General features: G+C 47.2%; 1 protein-coding gene across 1 annotated transcript; it reads right to left on the bottom strand.

Annotated features, from left to right (window-relative positions):
- Window positions 1-899: 899 nt before the first annotated feature.
- Window positions 900-12,222, bottom strand: rpl8 (ribosomal protein L8). Its single transcript, XM_038802109.1, has 6 exons — window positions 12,112-12,222; window positions 11,310-11,459; window positions 10,735-10,876; window positions 4,880-5,098; window positions 3,481-3,596; window positions 900-1,114 (listed from the first exon to the last, which is right to left on the bottom strand). Exons 2-6 carry the CDS (start codon window positions 11,445-11,447, stop codon window positions 956-958), a joined length of 774 nt encoding a protein of 257 aa, XP_038658037.1. The 5' UTR covers window positions 11,448-11,459; window positions 12,112-12,222; the 3' UTR covers window positions 900-955.
- Between the last annotated feature and the right edge of the window lie 10,724 nt (window positions 12,223-22,946).

The raw sequence follows: 22,946 nt of genomic DNA, 5'->3' as shown, positions 1-22,946 counted from the left end.
CTGTTCGGGGAGGCTAGTACAGGAATTGAACCCATATTGCTAGCATTGTTCTGCATTACAAGCCAGCTATTTAGCCCACTGTGCTAAACAAGCCCCAGAGTACTTTTTAAATGGAAAGAGATTAAATACAGTGGATGTCCAAAGAGACTTTGGGGTTCAGGTGCAGAGGCGCACTGGTTGGAGATTCTAAAACCAGGGTTCAGTCTCAAAATTAAGTCTAGACCATTAATGAGAGATGTTCGGAAGAATTTCTTCGCTGAAGGGATGCTAGAGATTTTGAACACTTCCCCCACAAGCAGCAGTTGAAGCTAGAACAGTTGTCAATTTTAAATCTGAGATAAGTTTGTTAAGCAAAGATATTCAGGGATCTGGGCCACAGGTAAATATATGGAATTAGGCCACAGATCAGCAAGGATCTCATTAAATGTTGGACAGGCTGGAGGAACTGAATGGACTACTCCTGTTCCTGTGTTCCTATTCACAAATATGATCTTAACAGCTTACTTAAATTATAGTACACTCACTGACTCTGCAAATGGATGTTTCAAAACAAGGATGGTGTACCAGTGTGCTGTCAATGACTATATGTACCTGTTGCTGGGCAAGTGTTGCTAACTTTCCCTCAATAAAGATAAATAAATATTTGAGTCCGGTTGTGGGATTAATTTGACTGCAGAACAGGTTCCTATGCTTCCTGATGTGGCAAGATGCTACATAAATCTAGGCCTTCGCAAACAAATCTGCAATCTAATTTCATAATTTAGTGCACATTAGATAAACAATTGATACTGTACCTCCTACGCAAGTCTATATAGCTGGTTGGAGTATTTTTTGAAAATTATCTAGACAAATTCGTGTAAATATTGACAGCAACAGCCAATTTTATATAGCAACAAAATTGTATTTTTTTTAAATGATCTTTATTGTGGCAAATTTCTGCATATACATTAAGACACTAGTTCTCTTTCTCCTGGACGGTCTTTGTACCGCGCAGTCTACCAGTACGACGAGCAGCAATGAGACCGACCTTGCGACCAGCTGGAGCATCTCTTCTGATGGTTGATGGCTTCCCTATGTGCTGATGGTTACCACCACCAAAAGGATGTTCTACAGGCTGTGGAAGAAAAATGATGGGTTAGCAAATCCTGTTGATCAATGAAATTCTGTGTACACCAACACCAAAGCCATTTTCATAGAAATCACAACATGGAAATTAAGTTACTCTATGTGACTGCCTGTTTTCCAGTTCCCAATCACTTATTCAACCTATAACAAAGTGACATGGTTTTGGTTTCAATCATTCCAGTAACCCATTCCACAGCTTCCCACTTCATCATAAATCACTTGCTCGAATATATACATACGTCACTTTGATCTCACCCCCATGACGGAAAGGCTCTGTAAACGGTGTCCTATTTCTTCATTTAAAAAAATAAATAAAATTTAGAGCGCCCAATTCTTTTCTTTCCGATTTGTTTTTAAAGGGGCAGTTTAGTGTGGCCAATTGACCTAGCGTGCACATCTTTTTGTGTTGTGGGGCGAGACCCATGCAGACACGAGGAGAACGTGCAAACTCCAAACGGACAGTGACCCGGGGTCGAACCGTGGTCGTCGCTGGCGTTCGTCAGCAGTGCTAACCACTGTGCTGCTCCTTCCTTCGTTATTTTAAACACCTCTAAACAACAAATCCTCTCATCCAACGAGACAACATCCAAGTGAATCCACACTGTAGCCTCTATTTCCTTGACATTGTTCACGTAAGGTAGAGCCCAGACTACATCTACACTCAATTGTGGACGAATGGTTTGTGTAGATTCATCAATGCATATGTTTTTATATTCTGTACTTCATGCCATAGAATACAGTAGTACATTAAGTTTTATGGTCTCAGCTACTGGAGCTGCTTTTCCACATCAAGATTAATCAGACAATAAAATAATTTGTCCGTTGTTCACATTGTCTTTCAAGTCTTTGCTGCATGTTGTGCATTACAGCCGTTTCTATGATTAAGTTTACAAAGACAAAGGTGGTGATGTTGGGACTCCTCATTCAGCCAGACAATTTAACTCGTCCACTAACTAAAACAGTGACTGCAAATGGTGTACAAGCCTAAATACGTCTAATGCCATCTGAGAATTATATCAAGAGCAAGCTTGGACATCTCCTAAATCATCCATCACTAAATCCCAGAAGATGTTTTGGTTTAAGGATAACTTACAATAAATCATTATTGATTGAAGTAGTTGAAACTAGTTCAGGAGACCAAATACTACAAGTATACCAACTCATAACTTGTATATTTATAGCACATTTAACATAGTAAAATGTCCCACAGTAGCATTATCAGCCAGAATGAGAATGGACGCAGGGGAAATTATAATCCCATATGAACAATTTGCATTTATCTAGCACTTTAATTATAGAAAAGTTCCAAGGCACTTCAAAACAGTGTAACCATACAAAATTTGACATAGAGTCAAAAAAGGAGATAACAGGAGTGACTAAAGCTTGGCAAGAGGTAGATTTCTAAAGATAATCTTAAATGAGAAGGATAGAGAAGTGAGATTTACGTAGGGAACTGCAAAGATCAGGACATATATGACAGAAGTCACAGCCTATTGGTGGAGCGAAGGGTCTGGGGCTACAAGAGGCCAAAGTTGGAGAATTGCAGAGCTCTTAGAGACAGCAAAGTTGCAAACAGTCACATGAGATTGCTGTAGAAATGTAGAACATGTGGAACCTGCCATGTCTGTGGATTATGTCACATGGAACAACACATAATGAGGAATACAAGGAACCCATGGATACATTTTGGTAGACTCCAAATACAACATTGTGGAGAGCACATTACTGACTACAGAGAAATGAAAATAGACACGGAAGAATAGTGCATAATAATCAAAGAATGCGATTAGAGCTATATTTGACAGGGTAAGCAACGTAACGGAGGTTCAAATGTTTTTTATTATTATAAATTTAGAGTACCCAATTCATTTTTTCTAATCAAGGGGCAATTTTAGCGTGGCCAATCCACCTAGCCTGCACATCTTTGGGTTGTGGGGGCGAAACCTACGCAAACACGGGGAGAATGTCCAAACTCCACACGGACAGTGACCCAGAGCCCGGATCGAACCTGGGACCTCGGCGCCGTGAGTCAGCAGGGCTAACCCTCTGCGCCACCATGCTGCCCCATGGAGGTTCAAATATGAAGCTGCAGGAAAAATGGGACATGGATTTGTGAAGCAACACCACATTCAAAACCTGGGATAGGAAAGGGAGGTTTGGAGATGATATTTGGAAGGACAAAGGGTTGTTTTTGGAGAGGCAATGACAATAACATTGAAAGGGAGAGATAGTTATTTGAAATGTCAGTTAACATGGGAGCTAGGATGAGAAATTTGGTGGTCAGCAGTTTAGCAAGAATGGGGCCAAGAAAGCAAGAGGTGAACCATTGATGGAAACATTTAATTGTTTACTTACATTCATAGCCACACCACGGACACGTGGCCAGCAGTTTCTCTTGGCCTTGTATTTGTGATAAGCCCGACCTGCCTTCAGTATGGGTTTGTCAATACGACCACCACCAGCAACAACACCTGCAATTAAGTAAACATTTGACTAGTAATATACAGACATTTATACACGGCAAGTAGTTTAATTAACCCATTATTCTAAGGTTACCACCCAATCACTTCAATAAAGGGCTGCCAGACTTATACTAACTTGTCAGTTACTCTTATTGTAGCAACTGATAAATAATTAGATATCTAAGATACCAAAGAGAAAATAATACAGCACAGGAACAGGTCCTTTGGCCCACCAAGCCTATGCCGAGCCATGGTCCTCATTTAGACCTACTACTTATTTCCCAAACAATCTATATCCCTCCATTCCTCGCCCGTTCATGTGTCTATTAAGATAGATTTAAAACATTGCTATCATGCCAGCCTCCACCATCAACATGTCCCAGATACCCACCACCCTCTGTGTTAAAAAAAACTTTCCCTGCATATCTCCCCATAACTTTCCCTCTCTCATCTTGAACCTCTGCCCCCTTGTAAATTGTGATGTGGAGATGCCGGTATTGGACTGGGGTGAGCACAGTAAGAAGTCTTACAACACTAGGTTAAAGTCCAACAGGTTTGTTTCGAATCATTAGCTTTCAGAGCACAGTTCCTTCCTCAGGTGAATGATTCTGTTGCTTCACAGTGCCAGGATCCCAGATTCAACTCCCAGCTTGGGACACTGTCTGTGTGGAGTCACGTTCTCCCTGTTATTGTGTTGGTTTCCTCCAGGTGCTCTGGTTTCCTCCCACAAGTCCCAAAAGTTGTGCAAGAATTGGACATTCTGAATTCTCCCTCCAAGTACCCGAACAGGCACTGGAATATGGAGACTAGGGTTTTTCAACAGTAACTTCATTGCAGTATTAATGCAAACCTACTTGTGAGACATTGTTATTAATATTAACAGATTTTTCAACACATCCTGCCAACTCTTGTATTCAATGCCTCAGCCGATGAAGGCAACCATGGGCAGCACGGTGAGCATGGTGGTGCAGTGGTTAGCACTGCTGCCTCATGCTGCCGAGGACCCATAGTCAAGGGGGTCGCTGTCTGTGTGGAGTTTGCACATTTTCCCCGTGTCTCACCCCTACAACCAAAGGTGGATTGGCCACACTAAGTTGTCCCTTAATTGGAAATAAAATTATCCTGAACCAAATATTTTCATTTCCTAGTTTTGAATGCAGCTCAATTTGTTAATTTACATATTAAAAGCAATAAATTGAGAATGATCAATAAATATTTAGAGTTTTAAAATAATTGCATTTTTAAAGACTAACTTTTTAAAAATTGTCAGAAAGGAGTAAATTAAATCTTACCAACAATAGCTCTATTAGCCGAGGAAACAACTTTCTTAGAACCGGATGGCAACTTGACACGGCTTTTCTTAGTCTCAGGATTGTGGGAGATGACTGTGGCATAATTACCAGAGGCACGTGCAAGTTTACCACGGTCACCTGGTTTCTCCTCCAGGCAACACACAATGGTACCTTCTGGCATAGTACCCACAGGGAGGACATTTCCAATGTTCAACTGAGCTGCAAGAAAAAGATTTTTACAGTCTACATTTACAGTTTTGGTACAGTTATGATGTCAAACAAATACTTTCCACAGCACACTGCTTAAAATTACAATATACTTCTGTGACTACACCAGAACAAGTACAGAAATTACAGCCAACACTGACCATTATTTTTCTGTGCAGCAATGTTCCCATATCATCCTGCCTTATTGATTAGTGAAGACAAATCAAGAAATGTTGTAAAAAGGAAGTCATTTTTTAAATCCTTGATACAGGCATAATAGAAGTTTACATATTTTAGGTACAATGCAAACAAAATATATAGTAGGACTGGGGAGCCAGATAGTTTGGTAATGGGCGGCATTGTAGCACAGTTGTTAGCACTGTTCTTTCATAGCGCCAGAGTCCCAGGTTTGATTCCCGGCTTGGGTCACTGTCTGTGCGGAGTCTACACACCCTGCCAGTGTCTGCGCGAGTTTCCTCAGGTGCTCCGGCTTCCTCCCACAAGTCCTGAAAGATGTGCTGTTAGGTGAATTGAACATTCTGAGTTCTCCGTGTGTGTACCTGAATGTGGCGACTTGGGGCTTTTCACAATAACTTCATTGCAGTGTTAATGTAAGCCTACTTGTGACAATAAAGATTATTATTAATGTTGGTAAACTGATCCCAGCTATTTTTTTTTTTTTAAATAATTTTTATTGGAATTTTTTACAGAAAATATAACAAAAAGTATAGCAAAAAGCAGTAATATGCAACTAACAGCCCCATAACACCCACAATTCCCCCCATACCGTAACATCACATGTATCACATTCCCCCACCCCCCCCCCCCCCCCAAACAAGAGAACTTAACCATAAATTAAAATTAGATAAATAAAATTTAAATAAAATAAGCTAACATAATCAACGTCCCCCCCCCCCCGGGTTGCTGCTGCTACTGTCCCAGTACCCTATCGTTGAGCCAGAAAGTCGAGGAAAGGTTGCCACCGTTTAAAGAACCCTTGCACCGATCCTCTCAGGGCGAATTTAACCTTCTCAAGCTTAATGAAGCCCGCCATGTCATTGATCCAGGTCTCCACGCTTGGGGGCCTCGCGTCCTTCCACTGTAGCAAAATCCTTCGCCGGGCTACTAGGGACGTAAAGGCCAGCACACCGGCCTCTTTCGCCTCCTGCACTCCCGGCTCTACCCCAACCCCAAAGATCGCGAGTCCCCATCCTGGCTTGACCCTGGATCCCACCACCCTTGACACCGTCCTCGCCACCCCCTTCCAGAACCCCTCCAATGCCGGGCATGCCCAGAACATATGGGCATGGTTCGCTGGACTCCCCGAGCACCTGGCACACCTATCTTCACCCCCAAAGAACCTACTCATCCTCGTCCCAGTCATGTGGGCCCTATGCAGCACCTTGAATTGGATGAGGCTAAGCCGCGCACACGAGGAGGAAGAATTTACCCTCTCCAGGGCATCAGCCCATGTCCCGTCTTCGATCTGTTCCCCCAGTTCCCCCTCCCACTTCGTTTTCAGCTCCTCTACTGACGCCTCTTCCTTCTCCTGCATAAGCTTGTAGATATCGGATATCTTCCCCTCCCCGACCCAGACCCCCGAGAGCACCCTGTCACTCACCCCCTTCGCGGGGAGCGCAGGGAATCCCTCCACCTGCCGTCTAGCAAATGCCTTTACCTGCAGATATCTAAACATGTTTCCCGGCGGGAGCCCAAATTTCTCCTCCAACTCCCCCAGGCTCGCAAACCTTCCGTCGATAAACAGGTCCTTCAGCTGTCTAATGCCTGCTCTATACCATCCCCGAAATCCCCCATCCATGTTCCCCGGGACGAACCTATGGTTCCCCCTTAATGGAGCCTCCATCGAGCCCCCCACTTCTCCCCTATGTCGCCTCCACTGCCCCCAAATCTTGAGGGTAGCCGCCACCACCGGACTCGTGGTATACCTCGTGGGAGGGAGCGGCCACGGCGCCGTTACCAGGGCCCCCAGGCTTGTATCCCCACAGGACGCTCTCTCCATCCGTTTCCATGCTGCCCCCTCCCCCTCCATCACCCACTTACGCACCATCGACACGTTGGCCGCCCAGTAGTACCCCGAGAGGTTGGGCAACGCCAGCCCCCCCCCCCCCCCCACTCCGCTCCAAGAAGACCCTCTTCACCCTCAGGGTGCCATGCGCCCAAACAAATCCCATGATGCTGCTGGTCACCCTTTTAAAAAAGGCCCTAGGGATAAAGATGGGCAAGCACTGGAAGAGGAACAAGAATCTCGGGAGAACCGTCATTTTGACGGATTGCACTCTGCCCGCCAGCGATAGCGGCACCATGTCCCACCTTTTAAATTCCTCCTCCATCTGTTCCACTAGTCTGGTGAAGTTAAGCTTATGAAGAGCCCCCCAACTCCTGGCCACCTGCACCCCCAGGTACCTGAAACTCTTCACTGCCCTCCTGAAGGGGAGCCTCCCAATTCCCTCCTCCTGATCTCCCGGGTGCACTACAAATACCTCGCTCTTTCCTAAGTTCAGCTTATAGCCCGAGAAGCCCCCAAATTCCGCTACCAGTTCCATCACCCCCGGCATTCCCCCCTCTGGGTCCGCCACATATAACAGCAGGTCGTCCGCATACAGCGATACCCGGTGCTCCTCCCCCCCCGCACCAGACCCCTCCACTTCCCTGACTCCCTCAACGCCATGGCCAGCGGTTCAATCGCCAGTGCAAAGAGCAGGGGGGACAGGGGACACCCCTGCCTGGTCCCACGATAAAGCCTAAAATACTCCGATCTCCTTCCATTTGTGACTACACTCGCCATCGGCGCCGCGTAAAGCAGCCTCACCCATTTGATGAATCCCTCCCCATATCCAAACCTCTCCAGCACCTCCCATAGGTACCCCCACTCAACTCTATCAAACGCCTTCTCTGCATCCAGCGCCACCACTATCTCCGCCTCCACCTCCCCCTCCACTGCCGGCATCATGATAACATTGAGCAGTCTCCGCACATTCGTGTTGAGCTGCCGCCCCTTGACAAACCCTGTCTGATCTTCATGAATTACCTCTGGCACACAATCCTCTATCCTGGTAGCCAGGATCTTCGCCAGCAACTTAGCGTCTACGTTAAGGAGTGAAATAGGCCTATATGATCCGCACTGCAAGGGGTCCTTATCCCGTTTTAGGATCAAAGAGATCAGTGCCCGCGACATCGTCGGGGGCAAAGCCCCCCTCTCCCACGCCTCATTGAAAGTTCGCACCAGCAGGGGACCCACCAGGTCCGCATATTTTTTGTAAAATTCTGCCGGGAACCCGTCCGGCCCCGGGGCCTTACCTGACTGCATTTGCCCGATCCCCCTGACTAGCTCCTCCAACTCTATCGGCGCCCCCAGCCCCTCAACCAGCCTCTCTTGAACCCTTGGGAAACATAGCCTGTTCATGAAGCTCTCCATCCCCTCTCTCCCCCTCGGAGGTTCCGACCGGTACACTCCCTCGTAAAAGTCCCTAAAGACCCCGTTTACTTCTGTCCCCTTCTGCACTACATTTCCACCCCCATCCTTCACTCCCCCAATTTCCCTAGCTGCATCTCGCCTACGGAGCTGATGCGCCAACATCCTGCTCGCCTTCTCTCCATACTCATATACCGCACCCTGCGCCCTCCTCCACTGTGTCTCCGCCTTTCTGGTGGTCAACAAGTCAAAATTGGCCTGCAACCTGCACCGTTCTCCCAGCAACCCTTCCTCCGGTGCCTCTGCATATCTCCTGTCCACCTCCAGAAGCTCTCCCACCAGTCTCTCCCTCTCCTTCCTCTCCCTCCTTTCCCTGTGGGCCCGGATGGAGATCAGCTCCCCCCGGATCACTGCTTTCAGAGCCCCCAGACCATCCCCACCTGGACCTCCCCCGTATCATTGGTATCCAGATACCCCTCAATGCTTCTCCGAACCCTCTTACACACCTCCTCCTCCGCCAGCATCCCCACATCCAGGCGCCAGAGCGGGCGCTGGTCCCGTGCCTCCCCCATCTCCAGATCAATCCAGTGCGGGGCATGGTCCGAAATCGCTATGGCCGAATACTCGGCATCTTGCACCCTCGGGATCAACCCCCTGCTCAGGACAAAAAAGTCTATCCGGGAATAAACCCTATGGACGTGAGAGAAAAAGGAATACTCCCACGCTCTCAGTCTCCCAAACCTCCAGGGAGAAAAAGGGAATACTCCCGCGCTCTCGGTCTCCCAAACCTCCAGGGACTGATCCCAGCTATTAATTAGGTGTGCGTAAATAGCCTGGGTTGGTTGGACAGGGAAAGGGGCAAGCACAGGAAGAGAGAAAAGGGTGGCAAAGATCATTGTGAACCAAGACAAAAGAGGATTTTTATTTTAAATTTAGGGTACCAATTCTTTTTTTCCAATTAAGAGGCAATTTAGCACCGCCAATCCACCTACTCTGCACATTTTTGGATTGTGGAGGTACGACCCATGCAGACACGGGGAGAATGTAAAACTCCACATGGACAGTGACTAAGGACCAGGATCGAACCTGGGTCCGCAGCGCCGTAGACAGCAGTGCTAACCACTGCACCACCATGCCGCCCAAGACAATTTGATGTGGGAAAACAGGGACAGGCATTAGAGCTATTTATGACAACTGGGGAGTAGGCTCCATGGCCCCAAAGACAGGGGCATCAATAGAGGAAAGAGCACATTTAGTTTCTCAGTGGCAGATGAGGGAGAAGAAAACATTTGTTTTCCCGTCCACCTTTCCAACAGTTGGAAGTGTAATTTCAAAAAAACTTTTTTAAAAGTACATAGTTGCAGGGATAAGGCAACGGAGCAGGACTAGGTAGAATGCTCTTTCAAAGAGCCAGGGCAGGCTCAAATGAAATGTATGACAACATTCTGCACTGTAAAGATTCTGTCGGGACGGCATGCGGGGCAGTGGTTAGCACTGGGACTGTGGCACTGAGGTCCCGGGTTTGAATCCCGGTCCTGGATCACTGTCCGTGTGGAGTTTGCACATTCTTCCCATGTCTGTGTGGGGTTCACCACCACAACCCAAAGATGTGCAAATTAGGTGGATTGGCCATGCTAAATTGCCCCTTAATTGGGGAAAAAATAACTGGGTACTCAAAATTTATTTTTTAAAAGATTCTGTTTATCTGAAAGAACCTTCAAAACGGTAAGGAAAAATTTAAGGACACAATTTGAAGACTTTCAAGTCAGTTGCTATTAACAGCAAGAATGTGAGGCCAGGCAAGGTGGTACTCAGGCCTAGAAGCCTGATCTTACAAACTCTGGTGGAGTACATCATCATCTCAGAATCAAATCTTAAAAGGATTCAAAATGTAACATGACAGATTACTTTAATTACAACTATTATAATGTACAGTAGACATGACAGAAAATATCACAAGTACCATGCTTCAAAAACTGATCTATGCTGCCCCCCACCACCATGTATTTTAAACTCGGGTCTTTCATACATTTATTTGGGTACTTACTTTTTCTGGCAACAAGTTAAATATAGGATTGATCTCTCTGGAATCTCTCTGGTTTGTATAACATGGCTATTTAACAAATACATTCATTACATTTTCAGCAGTAGAAATCACTATATATATTCTATATATAAATTAAAACGGGCAATTATATAATTTTTGTCAACTTACCCTTCTTGCCACAGTAGATAAACTGACCAGTGTGGATTCCCTCCGCTGCAATGAACAACTCGGTCCTTCTTTTGAACCTGTAAGGATCACGGAACACCACCTTTGCTAAAGGAGCACCACGACCAGGGTCATGAATTATATCCTGCAAAACAAACCAAGAATTTAATCACTTAGCTCCATTTAAGCAGTTCATTTGATTTTAGATTGTGTTTTTTGCTTTATCCTTAAACACTCAATTCTATAAATCGAAATGTTCATAGAATCCCATCAGTGCTTGGGGTTGCCATTTGGCCCACCAGTCTGCACTGACCCTCCAACATCAATCACCTTCCCCTCCCCCCACATTGATCAAAGCCAATCCATCTCATCTGCTCATCTTTGGACTGTGGGAGGAAACTGGAGCACCCGGAGGAAACCCACAGAGACACAGGGAGAACGTGCAAACTTCAGTCACCCAAGGCCAGGATCAAATCTGGGTCCCTGGCACTGCGAGGCAGCTGTGCTAACCACAGAGCCACCACAGGTGATCTTTAAAAAAATCAAAATCAGCATTCCTTTTTAAAAAAGAAACTTACCTTGACAATACCCTTGATATAACCATGACGTTCAGCGAAGTCCACAGCTCTCAACTTTGCAGGCCCTTTCCTGTGTTTCACATGGGCTTTGAAGACAGAACCTGCACCCTTTCTCTGGCCTCGGATTACACGACCCATTATTGTGCACCCCTGACAACAAGAAAACACAATTTAAAATGCCATGTTCCACAAATTATAACAACTTGCTAGTAATAAAAACTCCAGAAAGGTCAACATTTTGCTGCCATTTAAAAATGAATTAAGCGTTATGCGGCGGGCCTTTGGCAAAGGCCGAAATGTGGTCAATTGAATGTAAAGATTAATAAAGTAACGGGTTCCGCAATATAACCCCCCTTTCCAGCTTTTTGCAAAACTGAAAGCAGTCACAATTCGATTCGCTTTCTCTCAACCCCAACCCCCCCCCCCCCCCCCCCCCCCCCCCCCGCCGCCGCCGTTTTAAAGCTCAATCCCTGCAACTGCCATAAATCAAGTACAAATACGAAGAGGGGGGAGAGCTGAGACGAAGGATCAGTAGTTGTTCGTCGTTATCCATCCAAAGATTGCAGCGTCTCCGCACTCGGGGAGGAGTCTCCATGTTTCTCGAGAACAGGAGCCTCGATCGAAATGTATTTTTAAACTTCCCCGCATCGGGATATCTGATGACCAATATTCATCGCAATAACATCAACGCGATGCTGATTGATTTGCTTGGAGAATATTAAGCGGATGGCTGTTCAAATGGGAGATTACAGTTGGATTCCATCTAGCCCCCACTTCCCACCAGTCTCGGTTGGTCCCTTACCTCGAGCGGCCGTCCGGGCAAAAGGAAGTCATCCCCGCCGCGCGACTACTTCTTCCGGATCCGTCCAGCGCGTGTCCGGGAAAACCGATATTCCCCCACAAATAATGCACGGAAAATTGGAGGCGAGCATTTGGAAGATTGGCTATGGTTGACTAATCTTTGTCGAGAAATAAAAAATAATTTTTGTTTGGTCAGACCGGAAGTGGCTTACGTGTCTTCGGCGCTGCATGACGGGATTTGTAGTCCCCTGGTGGACCTGCGCAGCTCTGTTGCCTGGCCTCTGAAGATTCCTAGGTTATTTACGGGTAAAGAGCTCCATTATCAGGGGAAACACAATTTATTCCCGGTATTAAGGACATGTAGTGTGAATATTTTATTAAATGCATTCAAATTAAGATTTTTTTTGTTCCCGTTTTTTGTGCAGTGCTGATGTGTCAGCTTAGCTCAATGAGAGGATTCTCACATAAAAAAGGGCTGATGCCCCCAATGCAAAGACTTCAGCCGACGTTTCTATGTGATGCTCAGGACGGGCTGTTGCATTGTCGGAGGTGCTGCCTTTTTCAGATGTGATATTAAGCCCATGTGGAGTCCTTCTCACGTGGATGCAACAGATCCTATCCTTTTCTGTGAGAAACACCCAGATATATTAGATGAAAGAACCATGTAACCACAATAGCCCATCTTCATGGCAATGTGCCATTATTTTTGGCGGTTCCAAATTGAAATGGGAACTAAATATCTTCTAACTTATTAACACCCTTTCACTCTGTGATCCACGTGAAATTTGAAACCAGGTATTCGCAAGAAAGCTAAGAGAGAATCAGCCCACTGGAGGCAAAGTTGTGCGACCATCCTTTCCAGCAGAAAGAAACCCTCCGACCATCCCCATTGACCAACTGTCAGAATGAACAAAATGCAGTCCTGGATGTAATTGAGAGCATAAGACCATAAAACATAGGAGTAGAATTAGGCCACTCGGCCCATCGGGTCTGCTCTGCATTTCAATCATGACTGATATTTTTCTCATCCCCATTTTCCTGCCTTACAGAGAAATACAGCACAGAACAGGCCCTTCGGCCCAAGATGTTGTGCCAAACTTTTGTCCTAGGTTAATCATAGAATTTTGGACACTAAGGGCAATTTATCATGGCCAAGCCACCCAACCTGCGCATTTTTGGACTGTGGGAGGAAACCGGAGTACCCGGAGGAAACCCACGCACAGACGGGAGGATGTGCAGACTCCATACAGACAGTGACCCAAGTCGAAATCGAACTTGGGACCCTGGAGCTGTGAAGCAATTGTGCTATCCACAATGCTACCGTGCTGCCCTTAAGAAGAAATTAATCTACACTCCATTATTCTACCCTAATCCATGTACCTATCCAATAGCCGCTTGAAGGTCCCTAACGTTTCCGACTCAACTACTTCCACAGGCAGTGCATTCCATGCCCCCACTACTCTCTGGGTAAAGAACCTACCTCTGACATCCCCCTATATCTTCCACTATTTACCTTAAATTTATGTCCCCTTGTAATGGTTTGTTCCACCCGGGGGAAAAGTCTCTGACTGTCTACTCTATCTATTCTCCTGATCATCTTATAAACCTCTATCAAGTCGCCCCTCATTCTTCTCCGTTCTAATGAGAAAAGGCCTAGCACCCTCAACCTTTCCTCATAAGACCTGCTCTCCATTCCAGGCAACATCCTGGTAAATCTCCTTTGCACCTTTTCCAAAGCTTCCACGTCCTTCCTAAAATGAGGTGACCAGAACTGTACACAGTACTCCAAATGTGGCCTGACCAAGGAATTGTACAGCTGCATCATCACCTCACGGCTCTTAAATTCAGTCCCTCTGCTAATGAACGCTAGCACACCATAGGCCTTCTTCACAGCTCTATCCACTGGAGTGGCAACTTTCAAAGATCTATGAACATAGACCCCAAGATCTCTCTGCTCCTCTACATTGCCAAGAACCCTACCGTTAACCCTGTATTCCGCATTCATATTTGTCCTTCCAAAATGGACAACCTCACACTTGTCAGGGTTAAACTCCATCTGCCACTTCTCAGCCCAGCTCTGCATCCTATCTATGTCTCTTTGAAGCCGACAACAGCCCTCCTCACTATCCACAACTCCACCAATCTTCGTATCATCTGCAAATTTACTGACTCACCCTTCAACTCCCTCATCCAAGTCGTTAATGAAAATCACAAACAGCAGAGGACCCAGAACTGATCCCTGCGGTACGCCACTGGTAACTGGGCTCCAGGCTGAATATTTGCCATCCACCACCACTCTCTGTCTTCTGTCAGTTAGCCAGTTCGTTATCCAACTGGCCAAATTTCCCACTATCCCATGCCTCCTTACTTTCTGCATAAGCCTACCATGGGGAACATTATCAAATGCCTTACTAAAATCAATGTACACTACATTCACTGCTTTACCTTCATCCACATGCTTGGTCACCTCCTCAAAGAAGTCAATAAGACTTGTAAGGCAAGACCTACCCCTCACAAATCCGTGTTGACTATCCCTAATCAAGCAGTGTCTTTCCAGATGCTCAGAAATCCTATCCCTCAATACCCTTTCCATTACTTTGCCTACCACCAAAGTAAGACTAACTGGCCTGTAATTCCCAGGGTTATCCCTATTCCCTTTTTTGAACAGGGGCTCAACATTCGCCACTCTCCAATCCTCTGGTACCACCCCTGTTGACAGCGAGGACAATTTCTTGCTTCCAATAGAATCCTTGGATATATCCCGTCAGGCCCGGGGGACTTGTCTATCCTCAAGTTTTTCAAAATGCCCAACACATCTTCCTTCCTAACAAGTATCTCCTCAAGCTTACCAGTCTGTTTCACACTGTCCTCTCCAACAATATGGTCCCTCTCGTTTGTAAATACTGAAGAAAAATACTTGTTCAAGACCTCTCCAATCTCTGACTCAATACACAATCTCCCGCTACTGTCCTTGATCGGACCTACCCTCGCTCTAGTCATTCTCATATTTCTCACATATGTGTAAAAGGCCTTAGGGTTTTCCTTGATCCTACCCGCCAAAGATTTTTCATGCCCTCTCTTAGCTCTCCTAATCCCTTTCTTCAGTTCCCTCCTGGCTATCTTAGAACATAGAACAGTACAGCACAGAACAGGCCCTTCGGCCCTCGATGTTGTGCCGAGCAATGATCACCCTACTCAAACCCACGTATCCACCCTATACCCGTAACCCAACAACCCCCCCCCCCCCCCCCCATTAACCTTACTTTTTAGGACACTACGGGCAATTTAGCATGGCCAATCCACCTAACCTGCACATCTTTGGACTGTGGGAGGAAACCGGAGCACCCGGAGGAAACCCACGCACACATGGGGAGGACGTGCAGACTCCGCACAGACAGTGACCCAGCCGGGAACTGAACCTGGGACCCTGAGCTGTGAAGCATTTATGCTAACCACCATGCTACCGTGCCGCCCAATCTTGTATCCCTCCAGCACCCGGTCTGAACCTTGTTTCCTCAGCCTTACATAAGTCTCCTTCTTCCTCTTAACAAGACATTCAACCTCTCTTGTCAACCATGGTTCCCTCACTCGACCATCTCTTCCCTGCCTGACAGGGACATACATATCAAAAACACGCAGTTCCTGTTCCTTGAACAAGTTCCACATTTCACTTGTGTCCTTCCCTGACATCCTATGTTCCCAATTTATGCACTTCAATTCTTGTCTGACAGCATTGTATTTACCCTTCCCCCAATTGTAAACTTATCCCTCTCCATTACTAAAGTGAAAGTCACAGAATTGTGGTCACTACCTCCAAAATGCTCCCCCGCTAACAAATCTATCACCTGCCCTGGTTCATTACCAAGTACCAAATCCAATATGGCCTCCCCTCTAGTCGGACAATCTACATACTGTGTTAGAAAAGCTTCCTGGATACACTGCACAAACACTACCCCATCCAAACTATTTGATCTAAAGAGTTTCCACTCAATGTTTGGGAAGTTGAAGTCACCCATGACTACTACCCTGTGACTTCTGCACCTTTCCAAAATCTGTTTCCCAATCTGTTCCTCCACATCACTGCTGCTTTTGGGGGGCCTATAGAAAACTCCCAACAAGGTGACTGCTCCTTTCCTATTTCTGACTTCAACCCATATTACCTCAGTAGGCAGATCCCCCTCGAACTGCCTTTCTGCAGCTGTTATACTATCTCTAATTAACAATGCCACCCCCCACCTCTTTTACCATCCTCCCTAATCTTGTTGAAACATCTATAACCAGGGACCTCCAACAACCATTTCTGCCCCCTCTCTATCCAAGTCTCCGTGATGGCCACCACATCGAAGTCCCAAGTACCGATCCATGCCTTAAGTTCACCCACCTTATTCCTGATGCTTCTTGCATTGAAGTATACACACTTCAACCCATCTCCTTGCCTGCAAGTACTCTCCTTTGTCAGTGTTACCTTCCCCACTGTATCACTACGTGCTTTGGCGTCCTGAATATCGGCTTCCTTAGTTGCTGGACTACAAATCCGGTTCCCATTCCCCTGCCAAATTAGTTTAAACCCTCCCGAAGACTACTAGAAAACCTCCCCCCCAGGATATTGGTGCCCCTCTGGTTCAGATGCAACCCGTCCTGCTTGTACAGGTCCCACCTTCCCCAGAATGCTCTCCAATTATCCAAATACCTGAAGCCCTCCCTCCTACACCATTCTTGCAGCCACGTGTTCAACTGCACTCTCTCCCTATTCCTAGCCTCGCTATCATGTGGCACCGGCAACAAACCAGAGATGACAACTTTGTCTGTCCTGGCCTTTAACTTCCAGCCTAACTCCCTAAACTTGTTTATTACCTCCACACCCCTTGCCCTACCTATGTCGTTGGTGCCAATGTGCACCACGACTTCTGGCTGCTCACCCTCCCCCTTCAGGATCCTGAAGACACAATCCGAGACATCCCTGGCCCTGGCACCCGGGAGGCAACATACCTTCCGGGAGTCTCGCTCGCGACCACAGAATCTCCTATCTATTGCCCTAATCATTGAATCTCCTATTACTATTGCTTTTCTATGCTCCCCCCTTCCCTTCTGAGCCCCAGAGCCAGACTCAGTGCCAGAGACCTGGCCGCTAGGGCCTTCCCCGGTAGGTCACACCCCCCCCCCCCCCAACAGCATCCAAAACGGTATACTTGTTTCGAAGGGGAACGGCCACGAGGGATCCCTGCACTGTCTGCTTGTTAGTTTTCCTTTCCCTGATTGTAACCCAACTACTCTTGTTCAGTACCTTGGGTGTGGCTACCTCCCTGTAACTCTTCTCGATAACCCCCTCTGCCTCCCGGATGATCCGAAGTTCATCCAGCTCCAGCTCCAGTTCCCTAACACGGTCTCTGAGAAGCTGGAGTTGGGTGCGCTTCCCGCAGGTATAGTCAGCGGGGACACCAGTGGTATCCCTCACCACCCACATCCTACAGGAGGAGCATGCAACTGCCCTAGCCTCCATCCCCTCTTACTTTACAGAATTAGCTGCCCCGTAGACCAACTGGATCTCCGCCCTCCGACTCTGCTCCCAGTCAGCTGCACTCTCTGTAAACTCCTGGCTCCCTTCACACTCTTTGAGGAAATGTAGGAAATGAAATGAAAGGAGCACCTTACACCCTCCTCACCTAACTCCCTCAGTCACCAAACTCTCACTGTAGCACTCAAATGCAACCAGTTCAGCACTCCCTCAGTCACCAAACTCTCACTGTAGCACTCAAATGCAACCAGTTCAGCACTCCCTCAGTCACCAAACTCTCACTGTAGCACTCAAATGCAACCAGTTCAGCACTCCCTCAGTCACCAAACTCTCACTGTACCACTCAAATGCAACCAGTTCAGCACTCCAGTGCAAACAAAGTCTGCACTGTAACTAGCTCAGATTTATACTGTGACTTTAGCCTCTGAAAACTGGCCTAATCCAATTAACTAATTAACAAGCTCCAGCTGCAAGTACCTGCAAGTAGAACCTTGTTTAAAGCTGATTCAAAATTCACCTTCTTATAGACCAAATAGTAACTTTTAAGTTAATTAACTAAATAAAAGAAATACTAGACTTTAAATAAAAATGAACCCTTATACTCCCTCAGTCACCAAACTCTCACTGTAGCATTGAAATGCAACCGGTTCAGCACTCCAGTGCCTTCTCCCCATAACCCCTGATCCCCTTATTGATCAAAAACCTATCTATCTCTGTTTTAAAGACACTCAGTGATTTGGCATCTACAGCCTTCTGCAGCAAAGAGTTCCACAGATTCACCACCCTCTGGCTGAAGAAATTCCTCCTCATCTCTGTTTTAAAGGATCGTCCCTTTAGTCTGAGATTGTGCCCTCTGCTTCTAGTTTTTCCTACAAGTGGAAACAGTCTCTCCACGTCCACTCTATCCAGGCCACGCACTATCCTAGAAGCTTCAATAAGATCCCCCTTCATTCTTCTAAACTCCAACAAGTACAGATCCAGAGTCCTCAACCGTTCCTCATACGACAAGCTCTTCATTCCAGGGGTCATTCTTATGAACTTCCTCTGGACCCTTTCCAAGGCCAGCACATCCTTAGATACGGGGCCCAAAACTGCTCACAATACTCCAAATGGGGTCTGGGCAGAGCCGTATATAGCTGGTACATCCCTGGTCTTGTATTCCAGCCCTCTCGACATGAATGCTAACATTGCATTTGTCTTCTTAACTGCCGACTGAACCTCCACGTTAACCATAAGAGAATCATGAACAAGAACTCCCAAGCCCCTTTGTGCTTCTGATTTCCTAAGCATTTTCCCATTTAGAAAATAGTCTATGCTTCCATTTCTCCTTTCAAAGTGTATAACCTCACACTTTTCCACATTGTATTCCATCTGCCACTTCTTTGCCCACTCTCCTAGCCTGCCAAGTCCTTCTGAAGCCTGCCTGCTTCCTCAATACTACCTGCCCCTCTACAGATCTTTTTATCAACTACAAACTTAGCAACCGTACCTTCAGTTCCTTCCTTCAGATCATTAATGTATATTGTGAAAAGTTGTGGTCCCAGCACAGACCCCTGAGTCACCGGCTGCCATCCTGAAACGGACCCCTTAATCCCCACTCTCTGCCTTCTGCCAGTCAGCCAATCCTCTATCCATGCCAGGAACTTACCCTTAACACCATGGGCTCTTAACGTATTTAACAGTCTCCTATACAGCACCTTGTCAAAGGCCTTCTGGAAATCGTGTCCACTGGTTCTCCTTTGTCCAACTTCCTTGTTACTTCCTAACAGATTTGTCAGACATGACTTCCCCTTGACAAAGCCCTGCTGACTTAGTCCTATTTTATCATGCACTTCCAAGTACTCTGCGATCTCATCTTTAATAATGGACTCTAAAATCTTACCAATGACCGAAGTCAGGCTAACCGGCCTATAATTTCCCATCTTCTACCTCCCCCCCTTCTTAAACAGTGATGTTACATTCGCCACTTTCCAGTCCTCTGGCACCCTTCCTGCCTCCAGTGATTCCTGAAAGATCATCACCAATGCCTCCGCAATCTCCTCAGCTATCTCTTTTAGAACCCTGGGGTGTAGTCCATCCGGTCCAGGTGACTTATCCACCTTCAGACCTTTCAGTTTCCCCAGAACCTTGTTATTAATGCTCACTGCACTCACCTCTGTCCCCTGGAGCTCTGGTTTCCACTGGTGTCTTCCACCGTGAGGACTGATGGAAAGTAACTATTCAGTTCATCTGCCATTTCTTTGTTTCCTATTATTACTTCTCCAGCCACGTTTTCGAGTGGTCCAATGTCTATTTTTGCCTCTCTCTTACCTTTTATATATTGAAAAAAACTTTTCCTGGCTTCCTTTATATTACTAGCTAGCTTGCACTCATACTTCATCTTCTCCCCCCTTATTGCTTTTTTAGTTGTCTTCTTGCTTTTAAAGGCTTCGCAATCCTCTGGCTTCCCACTAATCCTCGCCACTTTGTATGCATTTTCTTTAGCTTTTATGCTGTCCTTGACTTCCCTCATCAGCCATGGATGCCTTGTCCTCCCCTTAACTTGTTTCCTCCTCCTTGGGATGAATTTCTGTTGTGCCTCCCGGAGCAATAGAGCAGAAACAATAACAACTAAATCCAACCCCTGTAATCACTTCTCCAACCCTCTGTCCTGTGTCAGCCTTTCAATTTTCAAAGAGAGTAGGAATAAATAGGTTATTTTTGGTTGGTAAGCTGCAACCAGTGGAGTGGCACAGAGATCAGTGCTGGGGCCTCAACAATGTAACCTGTATCAATGACTTGGCTGAAGGGACCAAATATCTGACCGCTAAATTTGCCAATGACACCAAAATAGGTAGGGAGATAAGTTGATAACAGGAGGTAAAGAGTCTACAAAGGGAATTTAAAGCTCAAGTGAGTGGGCAAAATATTTTATAAAATTTTAGTTTTAATAATAATCTTTATTATTGTCACAAGTAGGCTTACATTAACACTGCAATGAAGAAGGGCAGCACAGTGGCACAGTGGGTTAGCCCTGTTGCCTCACGGCACCGAGGTCTGACTCCAAATGAGGTCTGACCAGAGCCTTATAGAGCCTCAGAAGTACATCCCTGGTCTTGTATTCTAGCCTTCTTGACATGAATGCTAACATTGCCTTTGCCGGGGGCAGCACGGTGATGCAGCGGGTTAACACTGCGGCCTCACGGCACAGAGGTCCCAGGTTCGATCCCAGCTCTGCGTTGATGGGACCATCGATTCATCAGACACGTGTTTCCGATATGAATATAGGCTTTAATCGACTTACTACAGAGCCAGCCTGTTACCCGTTGATGAACTCTCAGTGAACTGCAGGCTGACTCTGGACAAGGGTATTTATATAGCAGCACTAGGGGGAGGAGTCATGGGCGGAGCCAAGGGTGGAGCCCTGTACAAGCTCCTGAGCATGCCCAGAGCTACTCCGCCTAGTGGTCGGATAACGCTACTGCGCTTACAAAGACATAGTGTGAATTATCATATTACATTCACCACATTCACCCCCTGCAAAAAAATCAAGTCTGGCTGGGGTGGTGGTCTACAACGTCAGTCTGTCCGGTGGTCGAATTGTCCATTGTGATCTGCGGAGCACCGGGGTTGCAGCCTCTTGCGGTGGCTGGATGGGTGTTGTGTGCTGGGGTACGATGGCGGACTCCAGGGAGGGTTGTATCCGAGCTTCATACTCTCCTGGTTCGACCGGGGACTGGAGGTGCTGGGTGGTGGCCGCCGCGGGTGCGCGGAACTGGTGGAGCGAGCATGCGGGCTCGGGAGCGCGAGGAGGTGGCAGCATGGGGTGTAGGGTGAGAGGTCCTTCTGTGGGGGTAGAGGGGGCGATGGATCCGGCGGGTGCCAGATCCCGGAGGGATACCGTGTCCTGACGGCCGTCAGGGAACTCGACGAATGCGTACTGGGGGTTGGAGTGGAGCAGGCGCACCTTTTCAACAAGGGGGTCGGTTTTGTGTGCCCTGATGTGTTTCCTCAGAAGTACGGGGCCCGGTGTCCTCAGTCATGCCGGAAGTGAGACCCCCGCGGTAGTGCCCCTGGAAAAAATGAAGAGCCTCTCGTGAGGGGTCTGATTGGTCGCTGTGCACAAAAGGGACCTTATATCGTGAAGCGCGTCTGGGAGGACTTCCTGCCAGTGGGAGACTTGGAGCTTTCTAGACCAGAGGGTCAGTAGGATGGTCTTCCAGACCGTCGCGTTCTCCCTCTCCACCTGCCCGTTCCCCCTGGGGTTGTAGCTGGTAGTCCTGCTCGAGGCAATGCCTTTGTCGAGCAGGTACTGACGCAGCTCGTCGCTTATGAAGGACTAACCCCGGTCGTTGTGTACATAGCTGGGGAAACCAAACAGGGTGAAGATGCTATGCAGGGCCCTAATGACTGTGTGGGAGGTCATGTCGGGGCACAGGATAGCGAATGGGAAACGGGAGAACTCGTCTACGACGTTTAAAAAGTAAACATTCTTGTTAGTTGAGGGGAGTGGCCCTTTGAAATCAATCGCGAGGCGTTCAAAGGGCCTAGAAGCCTTGACCAGGTAGGCCCTGTCTGGTCTGTAGAAGTGCGGTTTGCACTCCGCACAGATCGGGCAGTCCCTGGTGACCGCTTTTACCTCCTCGTTGGAGAAAGGCAGGTTTCGGGCCCTGATGTAGTGGGCGAGCCGGGTGACCCCCGGGTGGCAGATGTCATTGTGGATGACTTTCAATCGGTCAATCTGCGCCCAGGCGCATGTCCCGCGGGATAGGGCATCCGGAGGCTCGTTGAGCTTCCCGGGCCGATACTTAATGTCGTAATTGTAGGTGGAGAGTTCGATCCTCCACCTCAGAATTTAAAAAAAAAAATTTTTTTAAATAAATTTTAGATTAGCCAATTATTTTTTCCAATTAAGGGGCAATTTAGCATGGCCAATCCACCTACTCTGCACATTTTTGGGTTGTGGGGGCGAAACCCACGCAGACACGGGGAGAACGTGCAAACTCCACACGGACAGTGACCCAGAGCCGGGATCGAGCCTGGGACCTCAGCGCCGTGAGGCGGTTGTGCTAACCACTAGGCCACCGTGCTGCCCTCTCCACCTCAGAATTTTGTCGTTTTTAATTTTGCCCCTTTGTGAGTTGTCAAACATGAAGGCAACCGATCTTTGGTCGGTGATGAGGGTGAACCTCCTACCTGCGAGGTAGTGCCTCCAGTAACGGATAGCCTCCACAATGGCTTGTGCTTCTTTCTCGACTGAGGAGTGTCGGAGTTCTGAAGCGGAGAGGGTACGGGAGAAAAATGCAACTGGTCTCCCTGCCTGATTTAAAGTGGCTGCAAGA

The sequence above is a fragment of the Scyliorhinus canicula genome, chromosome 7, assembly GCF_902713615.1.
Source record: "Scyliorhinus canicula chromosome 7, sScyCan1.1, whole genome shotgun sequence".
Classification (NCBI taxonomy): Eukaryota; Metazoa; Chordata; class Chondrichthyes; order Carcharhiniformes; family Scyliorhinidae; genus Scyliorhinus; species Scyliorhinus canicula.
The sequence above is the reverse complement of the archived record's forward strand: the minus strand, read 5'-3'. Positions and strand labels throughout refer to the sequence as shown.

Excerpts from the sequence above, each read along its gene's own strand:
- rpl8 (XM_038802109.1), bottom strand. The coding sequence starts at position 11,447 with ATGGGTCGTGTAATCCGAGGCCAGAGAAAGGGTGCAGGTTCTGTCTTC. Across the intron at positions 5,099-10,734 it reads TATCTACTGTGGCAAGAAGG|CTCAGTTGAACATTGGAAAT; the intron begins GTAAGTTGACAA and ends TTTTTCTTGCAG. Across the intron at positions 1,115-3,480 it reads TCCGTGGTGTGGCTATGAAT|CCTGTAGAACATCCTTTTGG; the intron begins GTAAGTAAACAA and ends TTTCTTCCACAG.